At 32.2% G+C, this 21021-nt stretch overlaps 1 protein-coding gene across 7 annotated transcripts in view; it reads right to left on the bottom strand.

Annotated features, from left to right (window-relative positions):
- Window positions 1–21021, bottom strand: part of LOC149794094 (phosphatidylinositol 4-phosphate 5-kinase type-1 alpha-like) — a 153930-nt gene that overhangs the window by 38378 nt on the left and 94531 nt on the right. For 6 of the 7 annotated variants that reach the window (XM_089968053.1, XM_089968052.1, XM_089968055.1 and 3 more), the window contains 3 exons: window positions 19761–19918; window positions 18958–19014; window positions 11801–12195 (listed from right to left, as the gene is read on the bottom strand). In XM_089968053.1, coding sequence (XP_089824179.1) covers window positions 11801–12195; window positions 18958–19014; window positions 19761–19918 — 610 coding nt within the window. The remainder of the gene's footprint in view (window positions 1–11800; window positions 12196–18957; window positions 19015–19760; window positions 19919–21021) is intronic. The other variant, XM_089968057.1, reaches the window with a different exon arrangement.

Below are 21021 nucleotides of genomic sequence, written 5' to 3'. Positions count from 1 at the left end.
TGATGTGTATGATGTATATCCATGACACTAATAACATGAATATCATTTTCATTAATCTGACTGATGATGTGTATGATGTACATCCTAGGTGGTAATTGCACAAATATCATTTTCATTAATGTGACTGATGATGTGTATGATGTATATCCATGGCATTAATAACATGAATATCATTTCATTAACCTGACGGATGATGTGTATGATGTATATCCATGGCACTAATAACATGAATATCATTTCATTAATCTGACTGATGATGTGTATGATGTATATCCATGGCCCTAATAGCATGAATATCATTTACATTAATCTGACTGATGATGTGTATGATGTATATCCATGACACTAATAACATGAATATCATTTTCATTAATCTGACTGATGATGTGTACGATGTATATCCATGGCACTAATAACATGAATATCACTTTATTAATCTGACTGATGATTTGTATGATGTATATCCATGGCACAAATAACATGAATATCATTTCATTAATCTGACTGATGATGTGTATATGATGTATATCCATGACACTAATAACATGAATATCATTTTCATTAATCTGAATGATGATGTGTATGATGTATATCCATGGCACTAATAACATGAATATCATTTTCATTAATCTGACTGATGATGTGTATGATGTATATCCATGGCACTAATAACATGAATATCATTTCATTAATCTGACTGATGATGTGTATGATGTATATACATGGCACTAATAACATGAATATCATTTCATTAATCTGACTGATGATGTGTATGATGTATATACATGGCACTAATAACATGAATATCATTTTCATTAATCTGACTGATGATGTGTATGATGTATATCCATGGCACTAATAACATGAATATCATTTTCATTAATCTGACTGATGATGTGTATGATGTATATCCATGGCACTAATAACATGAATATCATTTCATTAATCTGACTGATGATGTGTATGATGTATATACATGGCACTAATAACATGAATATCATTTTCATTAATCTGACTGATGATGTGTATGATGTACATCCTAGGTGCTAACTGCATGAATGTCATTTTCATTAATCTGACTGATGATGTGTACGATGTATATCCATGGCACTAATAACATGAATATCATTTCATTAATCTGACTGATGATTGTATGATGTATATCCAAGGTGCTAATTGCATGAATATCATTTTCATTAATCTGACTGATGATGTGTATGATGTACATCCTAGGTGCTAACTGCATGAATGTCATTTTCATTAATCTGACTGAGGATGTGTATGATGTATATCCATGGCACTAATAACATCAATATCATTTTCATTAATCTGACTGATGATGTGTATGATGTACATCCATGGCACTAATAACATGAATATCATTTCATTAATCTGACTGATGATGTGTAGGATGCATATCCATGGCTCTAATAACATGAATATCATTTCATTAATCTGACTGATGATGTGTATGATGAATATCCATGACACTAATAACATATCATTTTCATTAACCTGATTGATGATGTGTATGATGTACATCCATGACACTAATAACATATCATTTTCATTAACCTGATTGATGATGTGTATGATGTATATCCATGACATTAATAACACGAATATCATTTCATTAATCTGACTGATGATGTGTATGATGTATATCCATGACACTAATAACATATCATTTTCATTAACCTGATTGATGATGTGTATGATGTATATCCATAACACTAATAACACGAATATCATTTCATTAATCTGACTGATGATGTGTATGATGTACATCCATGACACTAATAACATGAATATCATTTCATTAATCTGACTGATGATGTGTATGATGTACATTCATGACACTAATAACATATCATTTTCATTAACCTGATTGATGATGTGTATGATGTACATCCATGACACTAATAACATGAATATCATTTTCATTAATCTGACTGATGATGTGTATGATGTATATCCATGGCACTAATAACATGAATATCATTTTCATTAACCTGATTGATGATGTGTATGATGTACATCCATGGCACTAATAACATGAATATCATTTTCATTAATCTGACTGATGATGTGTATGATGTATATCCATGACACTAATAACATCAATATCATTTTCATTAATCTCACTGATGATGTGTATGATGTATATCCATGGCACTAATAACATGAATATCATTTTCATTAATCTGACTGATGATGTGTATGATGTACATCCATGGCACTAATAACATGAATATCATTTTCATTAATCTGACGGATGATGTGTATGATGTACATCCATGGCACTAATAACATGAATATCATTTTCATTAATCTGACTGATGATGTGTATGATGTATATCCATGGCACTAATAACATGAATATCATTTTCATTAATCTGACTGATGATGTGTATGATGTATATCCATGGCACTAATAACATGAATATCATTTTCATTAATCTGACTGATGATGTGTATGATGTACATCCAAGGCACTAATAACATGAATATCATTTTCATTAATCTGACTGATGATGTGTATGATGTATATCCATGGCACTAATAACATATCATTTTCATTAACCTGATTGATAATGTGTATGATGTATATCCATGACACTAATAACATGAATATCATTTTCATTAATCTGACTGATGATGTGTATGATGTACATCCATGACACTAATAACATATCATTTTCATTAACCTGATTGATGATGTGTATGATGTATATCCATGACACTAATAACATGAATATCATTTTCATTAATCTGACTGATGATGTGTATGATGTACATCCATGACACTAATAACATATCATTTTCATTAACCTGATTGATGATGTGTATGATGTATATCCATGACACTAATAACATGAATATCATTTCATTAATCTGACTGATGATGTGTATGATGTACATCCATGACACTAATAACATGAATATCATTTTCATTAACCTGATTGATGATGTGTATGATGTACATCCATGGCACTAATAACATGAATATCATTAATCTGACTGATGATGTGTATGATGTATATCCATGGCACTAATAACATGAATATCATTTTCATCAACCTGATTGATGATGTGTATGATGTACATGCATGGCACTAATAACATGAATATCATTTCATTAATCTGACTGATGATGTGTATGATGTATATCCATGGCACTAATAACATGAATATCATTTTCGTTAACCTGAGTGAGGATGTGTATGATGTATATCCATGGCACTAATAACATCAATATCTTTTTCATTAATCTGACTGATGATGTGTATGATGTACATCTAGGACACTAATAACATGAATATCACTATTAATCTGACTGATGATGTGTATGATGTATATCCATGACACTAATAACATGAATATCATTTCATTAATCTGACTGATGATGTGTATGATGTACATCCATGGCACTAATAACATGAATATCGTTTCATTAATCTGACTGATGATGTGTAGGATGTATATCCATGGCACTAATAACATGAATATCATTTTCATTAACCTCACTGACGATGTGTATGATGTACATCCATAGCACTAATAACAATAATATCATTTTCATTAACCTGACTGAGGATGTGTATGATGTATATCCATGGCACTAAGAACATTAATATCATTTTCATTAATCTGACTGATGATGTGTATGATGTACATCTATGACACTAATAACATGAATATCAGTATTAATCTGACTGATGATGTGCATGATGTATATCCATGACACTAATAACATGAATATCATTTCATTAATCTGACTGATGATGTGTATGATGTACATCCATGGCACTAATAACATGAATATAATTTTCATTAATCTGACTGATGATGTGTATGATGTACATCCATGGCACTAATAACATGAATATCATTTCATTTATCTGACTGATGATGTGTAGGATGTATATCCATGGCACTAATAACATGAATATCATTTCATTAATCTGACTGATGATGTGTAGGACGTATATCGATGACACTAATAACATCAATATCATTTTCATTAATCTGACTGATGATGTGTATGATGTACATCCATGACACTAATAACATGAATATCATTTTCATTAACCTGACTGATGATGTGTATGATGTATATCCATGACACTAATAACACGAATATCACTATCAATCTGACTGCTGATGTGTATGATGTAGATCCATGACGCTAATAACATGAATATCATTTCATTAATCTGACTGATGATGTGTATGATGTATATCCATGACACTAATGACATGAATACCATTTCATTAATGTGACTGATGATGTGTATGATGTATATCCATGACACTAATAACATGAATATCATTTCATTAATGTGACTGATGATGTGCATGATGTATATACATGGTGCTAATAACATGAATATCATTTTCATTAATGTGACTGATGATGTGCATGATGTACATCCATGACACTAATAACATGAACATCATTTCATTATCCTGACTGATGATGTGTATGATGTATATCCATGGCACTAATAACATCAATATCATTTTCATTAATGTGACTGATGATGTGTATGATGTATAACAATGACACTAATAACATGAATATCATTTCATTAATCTGACTGATGATGTGTATGATGTACATCCATGATACTAATAACATGAATATCATTTTCATTAACCTGACTGAGGATGTGTATGATGTATATCCATGGCACTAATAACATGAATATCATTTTCATTAATCTGACTGATGATGTGCATGATGTACATCCATGACACTAATAACATGAATATCATTTCATTAATCTCACTGATGATGTGTATGATGTATATCCATGGCACTAATAACATGAATATCATTTCATTAATCTTACTGATGATGTGTATGATGTATATCCATGGCACTAATAACATGAATATCATTTTCATTATTGTGACTGATGATGTGCATGACGTACATCCATGACACTAATAACACGAATATCATTTTCATTAACCTGACTGATGATGTGTATGATGTATATCCATGGCACTAATAACATGAAGATCATTTCATTAATCTGACTGATGATGTGTATGATGTATATCCATGGCACTAATAACATATCATTTTCATTAATGTGACTGATGATGTGCATGATGTACATCCATGACACTAATAACATGAATATCATTTTCATTATTGTGACTGATGATGTGTATGATGTATATCCATGGCACTAATAACATGAATATCATTTTCATTATTGTGACTGATGATGTGCATGACGTACATCCATGACACTAATAACACGAATATCATTTTCATTAACCTGACTGATGATGTGTATGATGTATATCCATGGCACTAATAACATGATGATCATTTCATTAATCTGACTGATGATGTGTATGATGCATATCCATGGCGCTAATAACATGAATATCATTTTCATGAATCTGACTGATGATGTGTATGATGTATAACCAAGGCACTAATAACATGAATATCATTTCATTAATCTGATGGATGATGTGTATGATGTACATCCTAGGTGCTAATTGCATGAATATCATTTTCATTAATTTGACTCATGATGTGTATGATGTATATCCATGGCTCTAATAACATGAATATCATTTTCATTAACCTAACTGATGATGTGTATGATGTATATCCATGACACTAATAACATGAATATCATTTTCATTAACCTGACTGATGATGTGTATGATGTACATCCATGGCACTAATAACACGAATATCATTTTCATTAAACTGATGATGTGTATGATGTATATCCATGGCACTAATAACATGAAGATCATTTCATTAACCTGACTGATGATGTGCATGATGTATATCCATGACACTAATAACATGAATATCATTTCATTAATCTGACTGATGATGTGCATGATGTATATCCATGACACTAATAACATGAATATCATTTCATTAACCTGACTGATGATGTGTATGATGTATATCCATGGCACTAATAACATGAATATCATTTTCATTAATCTGACTGATGATGTGTATGATGTATATCCATGACACTAATAACATGAATATCATTTCATTAACCTGACTGATGATGTGTATGATGTATATCCATGGCACTAATAACATGAATATCATTTTCATTAATCTGACTGATGATGTGTGTGATGTATATCCATGGCACTAATAACATGAATATCATTTTCATTAATGTGACTGATGATGTGCATGATGTACATCCATGGCACTAATAACATGAATATCATTTCATTATTCTGACTGATGATGTGTATGATGTATATCCATGGCACTAATAACATGAATATCATTTTCATTAATGTGACTGATGATGTGCATGATGTACATCCATGACACTAATAACATGAATATCATTTTCATTAATGTGACTGATGATGTGCATGATGTACATCCATGGCACTAATAACATAAATATCATTTCATTAACCTGACTGATGATTTGTATGATGTATATCCATGGCACTAATAACATCAATATCATTTTCATTAATCTGACTGATGATGTGTATGATGTACATCCATGGCACTAATAACATGAATATCATTTTCATTAATCTGACTGATGATGTGTATGATGTACATCCATGGCACTAATAACATGAATATCATTTCATTAATCTGACTGATGATGTGTAGGACGTATATCGATGACACTAATAACATGAATATCATTTTCATTAATCTGACTGATGATGTGTATGATGTACATCCATGACACTAATAACATGAATATCATTTTCATTAACCTGACTGATGATGTGTATGATGTATATCCATGACACTAATAACACGAATATCACTATTAATCTGACTGCTGATGTGTATGATGTAGATCCATGACGCTAATAACATGAATATCATTTCATTAATCTGACTGACGATGTGTATGATGTATATCCATGACACTAATGACATGAATACCATTTCATTAATCTGACTGATGATGTGTATGATGTATATCCATGACACTAATAACATGAATATCATTTCATTAATCTGACGGATGATGTGCATGATGTATATCCATGACACTAATAACATGAATATCATTTCATTAATCTGACTGATGATGTGCATGATGTATATCCATGACACTAATAACATGAATATCATTTCATTAATCTGACTGATGATGTGCATGATGTACATCCATGACACTAATAACATGAATATCATTTTCATTAATCTGAATGATGATGTGTATGATGTATATCCATGGCACTAATAACATGAATATCATTTTCATTAACCTGACTGATGATGTGTATGATGTATATCCATGGCACTTATAACATGAATATCAGTTCATTAACCTGACGGATGATGTGTATGATGTATATCCATGACACTAATAACATGAATATCATTTTCAATAAACTGATGATGTGTATGATGTATATCCATGGCACTAATAACGTGAATATCCTTTTCATTAATCTGACTGATGATGTGTATGACGTATATCCATGGCACTAATAACATGAATATCATTTTCATTAATCTGACTGATGATGTGCATGATGTACATCCATGGCACTAATAACATGAATATCATTTCATTAACCTGACTGATGATGTGTATGATGTATATCCATGGCACTAATAACATCAATATCATTTTCATTAATCTGACTGATGATGTGTATGATGTATATCCATGGTGCTAATAACATGAATATCATTTTCATTAACTTGACTGATGATGTGTATGATGTACATCCATGACACTAATAGCATGAATATCATTTCATTAACCTGACTGATGATGTGTATGATGTATATCCATGACACTAATAACATGAATATCATTTTCATTAATGTGACTGATGATGTGCATGATGTACATCCATGACACTAAGAACATGAATATCATTTTATTAACCTGACTGATGATGTGTATGATGTATATCCATGACACTAATAACATGAATATCATTTTCATTAATCTGACTGATGATGTGCATGATGTACATCCATGACACTAATAACATGAATATCATTTCATTAACCTGACTGATGATGTGTATGATGTATATCCATGGCACTAATAACATCAATATCATTTTCATTAATGTGACTGATGATGTGTATGATGTATATCCATGACACTAATAACATGAATATCATTTCATTAATCTGACTGATGATGTGTATGATGTATATCCATGACACTAATAACATGAATATCATTTTCATTAATCTGACTGATGATGTGCATGATGTACATCCATGATACTAATAACATGAATATCATTTTCATTAACCTGACTGAGGATGTGTATGATGTATATCCATGGCACTAATAACATGAATATCATTTTCATTAATGTGACTGATGATGTGCATGATGTATATACATGGTGCTAATAACATGAATATCATTTTCATTAATGTGACTGATGATGTGCATGATGTACATCCATGACACTAATAACATGAACATCATTTCATTATCCTGACTGATGATGTGTATGATGTATATCCATGGCACTAATAACATCAATATCATTTTCATTAATGTGACTGATGATGTGTATGATGTATAACAATGACACTAATAACATGAATATCATTTCATTAATCTGACTGATGATGTGTATGATGTACATCCATGATACTAATAACATGAATATCATTTTCATTAACCTGACTGAGGATGTGTATGATGTATATCCATGGCACTAATAACATGAATATCATTTTCATTAATCTGACTGATGATGTGCATGATGTACATCCATGACACTAATAACATGAATATCATTTCATTAATCTCACTGATGATGTGTATGATGTATATCCATGGCACTAATAACATGAATATCATTTCATTAATCTGACTGATGATGTGTATGATGTATATCCATGGCACTAATAACATGAATATTATTTTCATTATTGTGACTGATGATGTGCATGACGTACATCCATGACACTAATAACACGAATATCATTTTCATTAACCTGACTGATGATGTGTATGATGTATATCCATGGCACTAATAACATGAAGATCATTTCATTAATCTGACTGATGATGTGTATGATGTATATCCATGGCACTAATAACATGAATATCATTTTCATTAATGTGACTGATGATGTGCATGATGTACATCCATGACACTAATAACATGAATATCATTTTCATTATTGTGACTGATGATGTGTATGATGTATATCCATGGCACTAATAACATGAATATCATTTTCATTATTGTGACTGATGATGTGCATGACGTACATCCATGACACTAATAACATGAATATCATTTTCATTAACGTGACTGATGATGTGTATGATGTATATCCATGGCACTAATAACATGAAGATCATTTCATTAATCTGACTGATGATGTGTATGATGCATATCCATGGCGCTAATAACATGAATATCATTTTCATGAATCTGACTGATGATGTGTATGATGTATAACCAAGGCACTAATAACATGAATATCATTTCATTAATCTGATGGATGATGTGTATGATGTACATCCTAGGTGCTAATTGCATGAATATCATTTTCATTAATTTGACTCATGATGTGTATGATGTATATCCATGGCTCTAATAACATGAATATCATTTTCATTAACCTAACTGATGATGTGTATGATGTATATCCATGACACTAATAACATGAATATCATTTTCATTAACCTGACTGATGATGTGTATGATGTACATCCATGGCACTAATAACATGAATATCATTTTCATTAATCTGACTGATGATGTGTATGATGTACATCCATGACACTAATAACACGAATATCATTTTCATTAAACTGATGATGTGTATGATGTATATCCATGGCACTAATAACATGAAGATCATTTCATTAATCTGACTGATGATGTGCATGATGTATATCCATGACACTAATAACATGAATATCATTTCATTAATCTGACTGATGATGTGTATGATGTATATCCATGACACTAATAACATGAATATCATTTCATTAACCTGACTGATGATGTGTATGATGTATATCCATGGCACTAATAACATGAATATCATTTTCGTTAATCTGACTGATGATGTGTATGATGTATATCCATGACACTAATAACATGAATATCATTTCATTAACCTGACTGATGATGTGTATGATGTATATCCATGGCACTAATAACATGAATATCATTTTCATTAATCTGACTGATGATGTGTGTGATGTATATCCATGGCACTAATAACATGAATATCATTTTCATTAATCTGACTGATGATGTGCATGATGTACATCCATGGCACTAATAACATGAATATCATTTCATTATTCTGACTGATGATGTGTATGATGTATATCCATGGCACTAATAACATGAATATCATTTTCATTAATGTGACTGATGATGTGCATGATGTACATCCATGACACTAATAACATGAATATCATTTTCATTAATGTGACTGATGATGTGCATGATGTACATCCATGGCACTAATAACATAAATATCATTTCATTAACCTGACTGATGATTTGTATGATGTATATCCATGGCACTAATAACATCAATATCATTTTCATTAATCTGACTGATGATGTGTATGATGTACATCCATGGCACTAATAACATGAATATCATTTTCATTAATCTGACTGATGATGTGTATGATGTACATCCATGGCACTAATAACATGAATATCATTTCATTAATCTGACTGATGATGTGTATGATGCATATCCATGGCGCTAATAACATGAATATCATTTTCATGAATCTGACTGATGATGTGTATGATGTATAACCAAGGCACTAATAACATGAATATCATTTCATTAATCTGATGGATGATGTGTATGATGTACCTCCTAGGTGCTAATTGCACGAATATCATTTTCATTAATTTGACTCATGATGTGTATGATGTATATCCATGGCTCTAATAACATGAATATCATTTTCATTAACCTAACTGATGATGTGTATGATGTATATCCATGACACTAATAACATGAATATCATTTTCATTAACCTGACTGATGATGTGTATGATGTACATCCATGGCACTAATAACATGAATATCATTTTCATTAATCTGACTGATGATGTGTATGATGTACATCCATGACACTAATAACACGAATATCATTTTCATTAAACTGATGATGTGTATGATGTATATCCATGGCACTAATAACATGAATATAATTTTCATTAAACTGAGTGAGGATGTGTATGATGTATAACCAAGGCGCTAATTGCATGAATGTCATTTTCATTAATCTGACTGATGATGTGTATGATGTATATCCATGGCCCTAATAACATGAATATCATTTTCATGAATCTGACGGATGATGTGTACGATGTATAACCAAGGCACTAATAACATGAATATCATTTTCATTAATCTGACTGATGATGTGTATGATGTATATCCATGCCACTAATAACATGAATATCATTTTCATTAATCTGACTCATGATGTGTATGATGTACATCCATGGCACTAATAACATATCATTTTCATTAATCTGGTTCATACAAATCTAATCTTTGTAAAGTGTAGTAATTTACTGTAATTTGTAGGAAAAGTACAAACAAAACAGTCTAACAAATTTGCTCGAAGTTTTGCTATGTAGCTATAAAATCTAATTGTAACAATTTCATGGGCTCTATCATCTTATAGTACATGATCATCAAGGGATGGTGCTGATGTAGAGGAAAATGGTACAGATACTGCTATTGAAAACCAATAACTGTAAATGGACAACCATTTCAGTTTTCATGTTAGGTACCAGTGAATAGTCAGCTTCTTATACCTACCGATTCTTCTACAACATGGATAAATTCATCCTTCTCCTGTTCCTCAGTATAGCCAACTGCAATTATAGTACGCTGACTGTCAGTCATAGGGTCTGATGTGTTAGATCTCAACTCCATACTGTCTGTAGAATTGTTCATACTATCCACACCTGAAACACCTGTTCCTCTTTGTGAAACTGAATGATAATCCTTCAGATCCTCATCTGAAATACCTTTAGTTTTAGACATATTGCTTGCTTTTCCAAGTGAAGACACTGCACTTTTGAATGAGCCCTCTTGTGAAGAGCCTGCAGTTCTGTATGAGCCATCATTGCTACTGTTGCTTTTATTTGTCTCTACTTTTACTATCATCACTGGGGATGTGCTATGGCCTTTTTCAAAGTTACCTTGTGCATCTGTTAAAAAAGGACAGGTAATAGTTACAGTACCGCTGTGACAATGACACAATGACACACTGACATGAATTTTTCTAAATACATCAAATAAAACATTAACAAATGTTACCAAAATTCTCATAAATCAGTGCTATTTCAACTACATTTTTGACTAGAAAATCAACCTGGAATGAAGTATGTAGGATACTAAATAAAATAACACTACCCTAAGCTGGATTTTGTTATGGCAAGGACATAAGCTGGTCTGATATTGCTCATATGGCTTATGGAGACTCTCTGAATCAACACTACTGTCATTGGCAATGGAGTAGGTTCTACACGTCTATTTCTACTTTACACATCACATCCTCTCAAGATTTCAAAATTCTGTCCAAATAATTAATAGTTAATAACAATCCCTGCATCAATGACATAAAAAAGAAACAGTTGAAAAACACCTTGTAAATAAGGCCCCCCTCCGCAAACTGTGTTTTTGGTTGGCAGACCATCCCTGTTTTTCGTTGCTAACCCTAGCATTCCCCCACCCGACCCCGGTAAATATATATATTTATATATATATAACAAACACTACAATAATTTTAAAACTAGTACAATAGGAAACATATTTCTTTTCGGCCAAAATGATGCAAAGAGTGATGTTTTACTTATGTCATTATTATTCTAGGAAGAACATATGATGACTGCTTAAGCGTCATGTTCAGGTGGCCTTTGAATTAGCAAATGGAAATGCAGCTTTCAAAAATCAAATCATTCGGTACAAGTTCATGCTCTTCATCCACACCGCTCAATCTACAAATGCGAAGATAAAAGACTTCATCTGATTAGTAAAATTAGTGATTATGGCAATAACATGAGTTACCAGAACATGACCCTTAAGTGCTTGCTGTCAGATCTTAACGTACAACAGTGGAGATACGATTTTAATCTGACAGACTTGCTACAAAACTTTGAAGAGACACCAGATCTGTAAAATTACAATAAACTGTACCAGAGTAGTAATTGTAACAGAGAACAGCTTGTTTTTATTAATTAAGGCTTGAAATGAACTTTTTACAGTATCAGCAGCACTTTGTATTTTCTAACAGCAAAAATCAGGCTATATTCAATGTAAGCTAGCATATTTGATATCTGTACTACAAAATATCACTTGACAGAAACTTCTAGTTCTTTTTTACTGCAGCAAGCAATTTACTGGCACATCAGAATTGTAATAAGTAAAATGCTAGCTTGCAAGCCCTATTAATGACTTTGAAAGCCATTTTGTGGCTTTTTTAAATGTCTGACTCCTCAAAACTACATAATTCTTTCCAAGAAATAAATGTCAGCTATGAAAAGTGATTCTCATTTTGAGAAGGATATAAATTGTGTTAGTCATGATAACCATTGTTTATACAGTGAGAGAAAACATTTATGAAAAAAAAATACTTAATAAAAAAAAGAGTTTGCAATTCTTGAATTCTCTGAACATATTTTGTCATGAACTATTATTTAAAAATTCCTTCCCCAATGAAGAAATACAAATATCAATTTTGTTTCCAATGTGCGCATTCAAGTTTTCCTGAGTTTCCTTAATTATTTTTAACAGTAACTACCATTAATCATCTAATGAATTCAATGACTACACATAATCCTTGAATTAAAAATAATTTTAAAAAAAATAATTAAAAAAGATAAATGAACAAAATTATTAAGGAGAAGAGAGTACTGAAAGAATGAATGAATGAATGAATGAATGAATGAATGAATGAATGAATGAATGAACTGATGGATTAATGAATGTCCTAGAAAAAATATATGAGAGTTACAAAATATATGAATGCACAAACAAATGAAAATAAATGAGATAAAGAATGGAAAATTACATGAGTGTAAGACCAGTGTCAATTAGAAATCTTACTCTTTTCTTTCACAAAGTGACTTTTTGTGCTGTAATTTGACATTTCAATTAAAGTGACATTTTGTGCTGAACTTTGATCGTTTCAACTAAAGTGATTTTTTGTGCTGCACTTTGACATTTCAACTAAAGTGAAACTAAGAGTGAAATACTGTAGTTCCATATAGTTACAAGACAGACATCAGTTTCTTTTGAATAAGGGTTTAGTGTTTTTATTAAAGGGTTTAGTGTTTTTTTTTTAATTAAACAGAATTATTTTGAAAAAAGATTTAGTGTTTTCATTAGACAGAGTTATTTTGAATAAGGTTTAGTGTTTTCTTTAAACAGAACTATCTTATTATTATGACACCCTTTGCGACACAATACATTTTTCAAAATATCTAACAAGTCATATATATCCCTTAATTATAGGACTTGATATAATGAGAAAGATTTCATTTTATTCACTATGCAATATATTGTGCTCTATTTAATCTACAACATATAGTGTTCTATTTAATCTACAACATATAGTGTTCTATTTAATCTACAACATATAGTGTTCTATTTAATCTACAACATATAGTGTTCTATTTAATCTACAACATATGGTGTTCTATTTAATCTGCAAGATATGTTCTATTTAATCTACACCATGTGGTGTTCTATTTAATCTACAACATATGGTGTTCTATTTAATCTACATCATATGGTGTCCTATTTAATATACAACATGTGTTCTATTTAATCTACACCATATGGTGTTCTATTTAATCTACACAATATGGTGTTCTATTTAATCAACAACCTAAAGTGTTCTATTTAATATACACCAAATAGTGTTCTTTTTAATCTACACCATATGGTGTTTTATTTAATCTACAACATATGCTATTCAATTTAATCTACACCATATGGTGTTCTATTTAATCTACACCATATGGTGTTCTATTTAATCTACACCATATGGTGTTCTATTTAATCTACATCACATGCATGGATGGCAAGACAGCAGAGCATGACCCTGTGTCTAACAGTGTGCCTAAATAGCATTATCCTAAATCAAACTTTCACCATAAGCAATGGATGTATGGATGGCAAGACAGAAGGGCATGACCCTGTGTCCAACAGTGTGCCTAATTAACATAATCTTAACTCGGGCTCTCACCATAAGCAATAGATGGATGGCAAGGCTGAGTGCCATGACCCCCATGTCCAGAAGTGTACCTTAATAATATCATCCTAATTGAAAATTCTCACAATAAGCAATGGCTGGACAGATGGATGACAAGACAAGGGGGCATGACCTTGTGTCCAACAGTGTACCTAAATAACATCATCCTAAACCAAACTCTCACCATATGCATGGCTGGATGGCAAGGCAGAGTGGCAACAGTGTACCTAAACATTATCATCCTAAATCAAACTCTCATCCATGGATGGACGGATGGAAAGTATGGATGGATGGAAAGACAAGGGTATGAACCTCTGTCAAACAGTCTACTTGTATAAAATCATCCTAAAACAAATCTCATTATAAGCAATGGAAGGACTGATGCAGGACTGACAAGACAAGAGAATTACTTTATGTCACATCCACAGTCATGGTGGTGTATTAAAGTTAATAAAAACTAGAAAAAGGTAAGGCTTGTGAATTACACTGAGAATCTTCAACATAGCATATGGTAATAAAAAACTGCAGCAATCAAACCATTTTAAAGTCAATGAGTGACATACAAGGCTGTTCCAGTAAAATATAATTGGTACCAAGGGAAGGCACTTCTAATGTGGGTAGTCACCCATGGATGCAATTTAGAACTTTGTATCAGTTTCATATGAACTCCCTGAGTAACCAGAGTACCCAGGCATACGTTTTTTAAAAAGTGCCTTTCCTGGGTACCATGTCTGTTTAAATGAAACAGCCCTCAGATCCCAACTACATTTTGTGTAAAATGTGATCATATACTTTTACATCAAATGTTCTTGTTTAAAACTACCAAAAAAAATTCATTTGAAAAAACTATCACTACAGACTTCATCAGTCTGACGGCAAATGTCTAAGATGCTTACAATAAAGTCATATGTTTGTACTGGGAGCAGCAGTGTACATATTTAGTTTTTACGGACAATGAAAGCTTTAAAAACAAAATTTAAAAAATAAAAAAAAATAGCGGCAACTGAATGTATGCATGAACTGAATACACTTGAAATATTTATTCTCTTTATTTCTCCTATCGCTCTATAGCTCTGCACAATTGCACAGTAATTTTCCATCATTAATTCTAAGGAGACAACATCGACGCCAAGTCGTGAACTTCAGTATGTTTGAATTTCAAACACATAAATGTAAACCAGCCTCTACATTTTATAGATCTCATGCTTGTGATCCCTAAATGAGTCGAAAGAAAAACTATTTTTGGGTAATTGCAAGACCATGCAACCAAAATCTTGCGGAGTAGAAATATGTAGAAAAAAAAGAGAAGGATAAACTTGATGTCCTGAGGAAAGATGATACCCAAAGTCAAAGAAAATACCATACAGTGCTCCCCTTATTATTATGCCAACTATTTTGAAGCAGGAAAGTGGTTTCCTAGAATCAGCGGCCTTTCGAGCAGAGGATCACAAAAATTTGAGGAACAATTTATTAAGCATCAAAAGCCGAACACATTTTTTGAATAGTTATTATTTTCATTTAAAAATCAAAAGCATGTTATGGAATCAATGTGACAAAAAAAAAAAAAAAACCTTTAAGTTGTCAAAAAAGTCTGGGTTCAAAACATCTTGCTGTAACTATCATTGTTTCTCCAGTCTATTTTTCCACTGCTGTAGAAAGTAAAACAAACAATATTTTTTTTAAAAAACCTTTTGTCACATCAAATTTCTCAGCAGTGAAAAAAGGTCTCTCTCCATTTAGTTGAATTGAGCTGACTTTCCTTCTGTGTTGTGTTTGCTTTTCAGATTTTTAACGCAGCTTTAACAACTTTTCAGTCATATCACTACAATGTCTGCAGTATGAGTTTATAGTGATGTCTAGCACTGAGGCTTCATGCAGCAGACATGTAGCTTCTAGTCCCTACCAGTCACATTATCCTGACACCAGGCCATCCAGTCCTAACACTAACTTCCTCATGCTGAGTGCCAAGCAAGGCAGCTGTTTGTACCATTTTTATTATTCTTTGGTATGACTCAGCCAGGGTTCGAACCAGCGACCTCCCGCATCCAACGCTCTAACCACTAGGCTACTGGAGCCGTCTCACTTTTATTGTAAACTAAAAATTTCTGATGACAGTTTGCAACAACTTATACTGTCACTTGTAGTCATTACACAAAATGCTGTGTTCTAAATTAAGTGTGCTTGATGCATAATTGATTTTAGTCTTGTACCCTTTTTTGACAAATTTTTTAATCTACAAAGAGAGAAAAAACCATGGCTGACATGCCATGTTTACTTTACTGGATGTCACACAGAACTGAGTCAAAGAATGCTATACTTCTCTACAGATAGCTTCGTTTCTTGATCATTTCTGGCAGTAATACTAGCCAGTAACGATAGAAGTCGCAAAACTTAACATCAAAGGAACACGCAACATTAAAGGTAATCGTAGGATTGTTCTCTCTGTATCGATTAACTTGGATGCATTATTGCCATGTTGGAACCAATGTCAATCAAGAAATAATCAAAATCCCATCATGTGACTGCTCACAATTGGTAAACAAGTCTTTGCACTAATATACCTGCCACTGACCACATTAGAGGAATGGTCATCTTAAAGGGGTAATTTGAATATAAATATGTTGGTACAAAGTGATTCTGACCCTATAAAGTGGAAGACCACTGGTCAGAGGCCTGCTCAAGACTGGAACCACCATAATAGGAAGTAAGAAAAGAAAGAATGTGACTGACATTAGGAATTAAATTAGTAGTGGAAATGACTGGGACATACGAAAAGACAGTGGAAATTGCTTGGACATGTGGAAAGAATGAAAAAGAAGAGATGTGCAAATACAATGGAAATTGCTTGGACATGTGAAAAGAATGAAAAAGAAGAGATGTGCACAGGAAACTTTGGGCAAGACTCAAATTGCATTGTGAAAGCTGAAAAGTGGTGTAGAATTATAGAATCTGATTGAGGCAGGCATTGATGTCTTGTATACTGTCGTGAAAATAAAGTTAGGTTAACTGTTCTAAATATTGGTACATCTAAAACAGGGGTCTCAAGCCATATTCTGTGGCCCACAAAATGTTGGCGTCACAAGATGTCACAAGAGGTAAAAGAGATGATGCAGTCCTTGAGCCATCGAAAAAGCCCTCATGTGGCCCTCAGGTTGGTTTGAATTTGAGACCCCTGATCTAAAAGATCAATAACTATGTCACAGGAATAAGATTCTTGACATCATTAGCATGCAAGTGGAGAACAATGCTCCAAGACTTTGAGTTTACCTTTATGTCTGAAACTATAGAAGACATGGTGCTTTTCTTCATCCTTGTAAAGATCAAATTTTGGATTCTTTTGATCACAACAAAATTTTTAATATAAAATACAAAGCAATATAAAAAATAAAAAATAAATAACATAAGAACCTCTTACAGAAAGAGGTAACTTTCACAATGTGTTTCATGTCCAAAACCAAATGACTGACATGGGAAAGAAAAAAAAAGCCATATTCGTTTTAGAAAGATTCCTCAACTGTGAAAAAATGACATGTACAACAATGCCATAATTTTCCATCTGAATATAGAACAAGGTAAAATTCTGATGTATTAATGAAGTGCTTGAGTGGGTGTGACACCTGAGTAAGCCTGAGCAAAACATGGAGTAAATCATAACAGACCTGCATGGCATTGATAAGCAAGCATATGAAAGCTTCATAAGAATCAGTTAACACACCTGGGTTAGTGATGATGTAGGAGTTCACTATCTGTATATCAAGTTCATTTCCTTCATCTGTATGAAAAAACAAATTCAACATTTCTTTACAACAATCAAGGGTAACAATGAGTAACAACACTTGCTACACTAGCAAACTGATATCTTTGTTAGTAACAATGGCCCTCATTGGAGTCATTAAACAAGTTATCCTTTAAACATGTTTCAGCTTGTCATCTTTGTTCTGTGTATGTTTTAAGCCCAACTACCAAAAAAACAACATCCTATGTCAATTGTCCCTGTGAGAAATGAGCAGGCATTGCTACAATAAACATCAAGAAGTGCTGGTGGAGCAAATGAGAAATTCATAGATAATGGCACTAATACTCTCCATGTTTTGTAATCAAACAAGATACACGCTGAAACCAACTGGTAACAGTGAAATATATATGTGAAGTCTGAAAAAGTACTGTATAATTTATTCATCTTGCATCTTACTCTTCTGGATCCAATTTAAATGATGCTGAGAAAATGCTTTTTATCTCCAATACAAGAGTCTTTCTTCCTACAGGCAAACACCTGTTGTAAGGATTTGTAGTCATCTACAAAAACAGATGACAACACAGGTTGCAAGTACACATCACTACTGCAATGAAATTTTTATAAAATTCACACAGTTAAATCTTGCGCTAAAATCCTTCCCAAACCATCAAGTAGTGGATAAAGTTTGAAAGACTGGCAGTCAAGCAAGAAATCAGAAAATATATGTAAAGTTGAAAAGAAAAGAAACATGTACTAAAGGTACATAATTGCAGTTTCCATACCAAGCACTTCACTGGAGCAGCTAGGACTAGAAGCTGTGTAGGTTGGTGTTCCCTCTGTGAATTCCGAGTATGTAGGTGTTGATTCTGACACACTAAGCGGGGAGTATCGAGACTCCTCCTGAGACACGGGCTTAAATTGGGTTCTTTCAACATCTGACCTGCAGAACATAAACAGAAATTTGTTCAGTACAGACAACACTTTGGTTTTTTATTTTCTGTCAAGAGAAAACAATATAACCATGTGCTAATAAAGGAAATATTCATAATAAACAATGTTTCTCAAAGAATAATTATCCAGCCACATTTATGTTAGGAATTTAGCTTCTGTTCTGTCCCAAATCCAGTTATCCTAGAAAGACAAAATAAATTCGCTGTTGCCATCCATATTCTCAACAGACTATAAGTGATAGTATTTAGGGGAGGCAACTTTTCCATGATACATTTATAATTATCTCCTATCCCCACATATGGCTACCTATATAGATATTCATAAAGGGGAAGGCACTCTGAGTCATTTTCGCCCCATACTCAGATCCAGATGAAACTTGAATAAACAAAATATGCATCTATTTGTTCCTTAGATACATATCTGATTTTTATCCAGGGCTGCTTTTAATAAAGAAAACTGTTAATTAAATTGTGTTTTGGTTGTTTTCTCCATTGCAGAGGCTAATATTCGTGGATTATAGATATGTAGGCTAAAAAGATCATATCATGAATATTGCTGAAACATAAAAATCCTAAATTGTGCATTTGAATGTAATGCGCATAGCAGTCAATAAGACTTATAAAACTTGATTTTTCTTTTGATGCAATGTATTAATGATTTATATATTTCCATTAGGTTCAGCTGATTACTATTGACAATTGTTTTTGTTTTCATTTAAAACACTTTGTGAATGTATATGTTTAGCACTGACTTTTTTTTGTATTCTTGGCAGAATCACCCCAGATTAGGAAATGTATTTGTTGATCATTTTTTCACAAATCAAACATAGTGAATACACTTTGTGCATTAATAATAGCTGAATGTTAATAATGAATATAGAGAAGAATGAAAAATGTTCAAAATGTCATCAACAAAAGCTGTTTTGGTTATGTATCAATCGGCAGGAAAAGCTTAGTTTATATTATCAATGATCTGAACACAGGTATACCTTATGATGTTGGTGACTGATCCTTAAATTTTGATATATTTCTATCAATTGTATGACAAAAGGAAACACAATACAAGCAATGGCTGTAAACTAAATAGCATGCT

The sequence above is a fragment of the Sinohyriopsis cumingii genome, chromosome 8, assembly GCF_028554795.1.
Source record: "Sinohyriopsis cumingii isolate HCF-2022 chromosome 8, ASM2855479v2, whole genome shotgun sequence".
In the NCBI taxonomy this organism is placed as follows: domain Eukaryota; kingdom Metazoa; phylum Mollusca; class Bivalvia; order Unionida; family Unionidae; genus Sinohyriopsis; species Sinohyriopsis cumingii.
The sequence above is the reverse complement of the archived record's forward strand: the minus strand, read 5'-3'. Positions and strand labels throughout refer to the sequence as shown.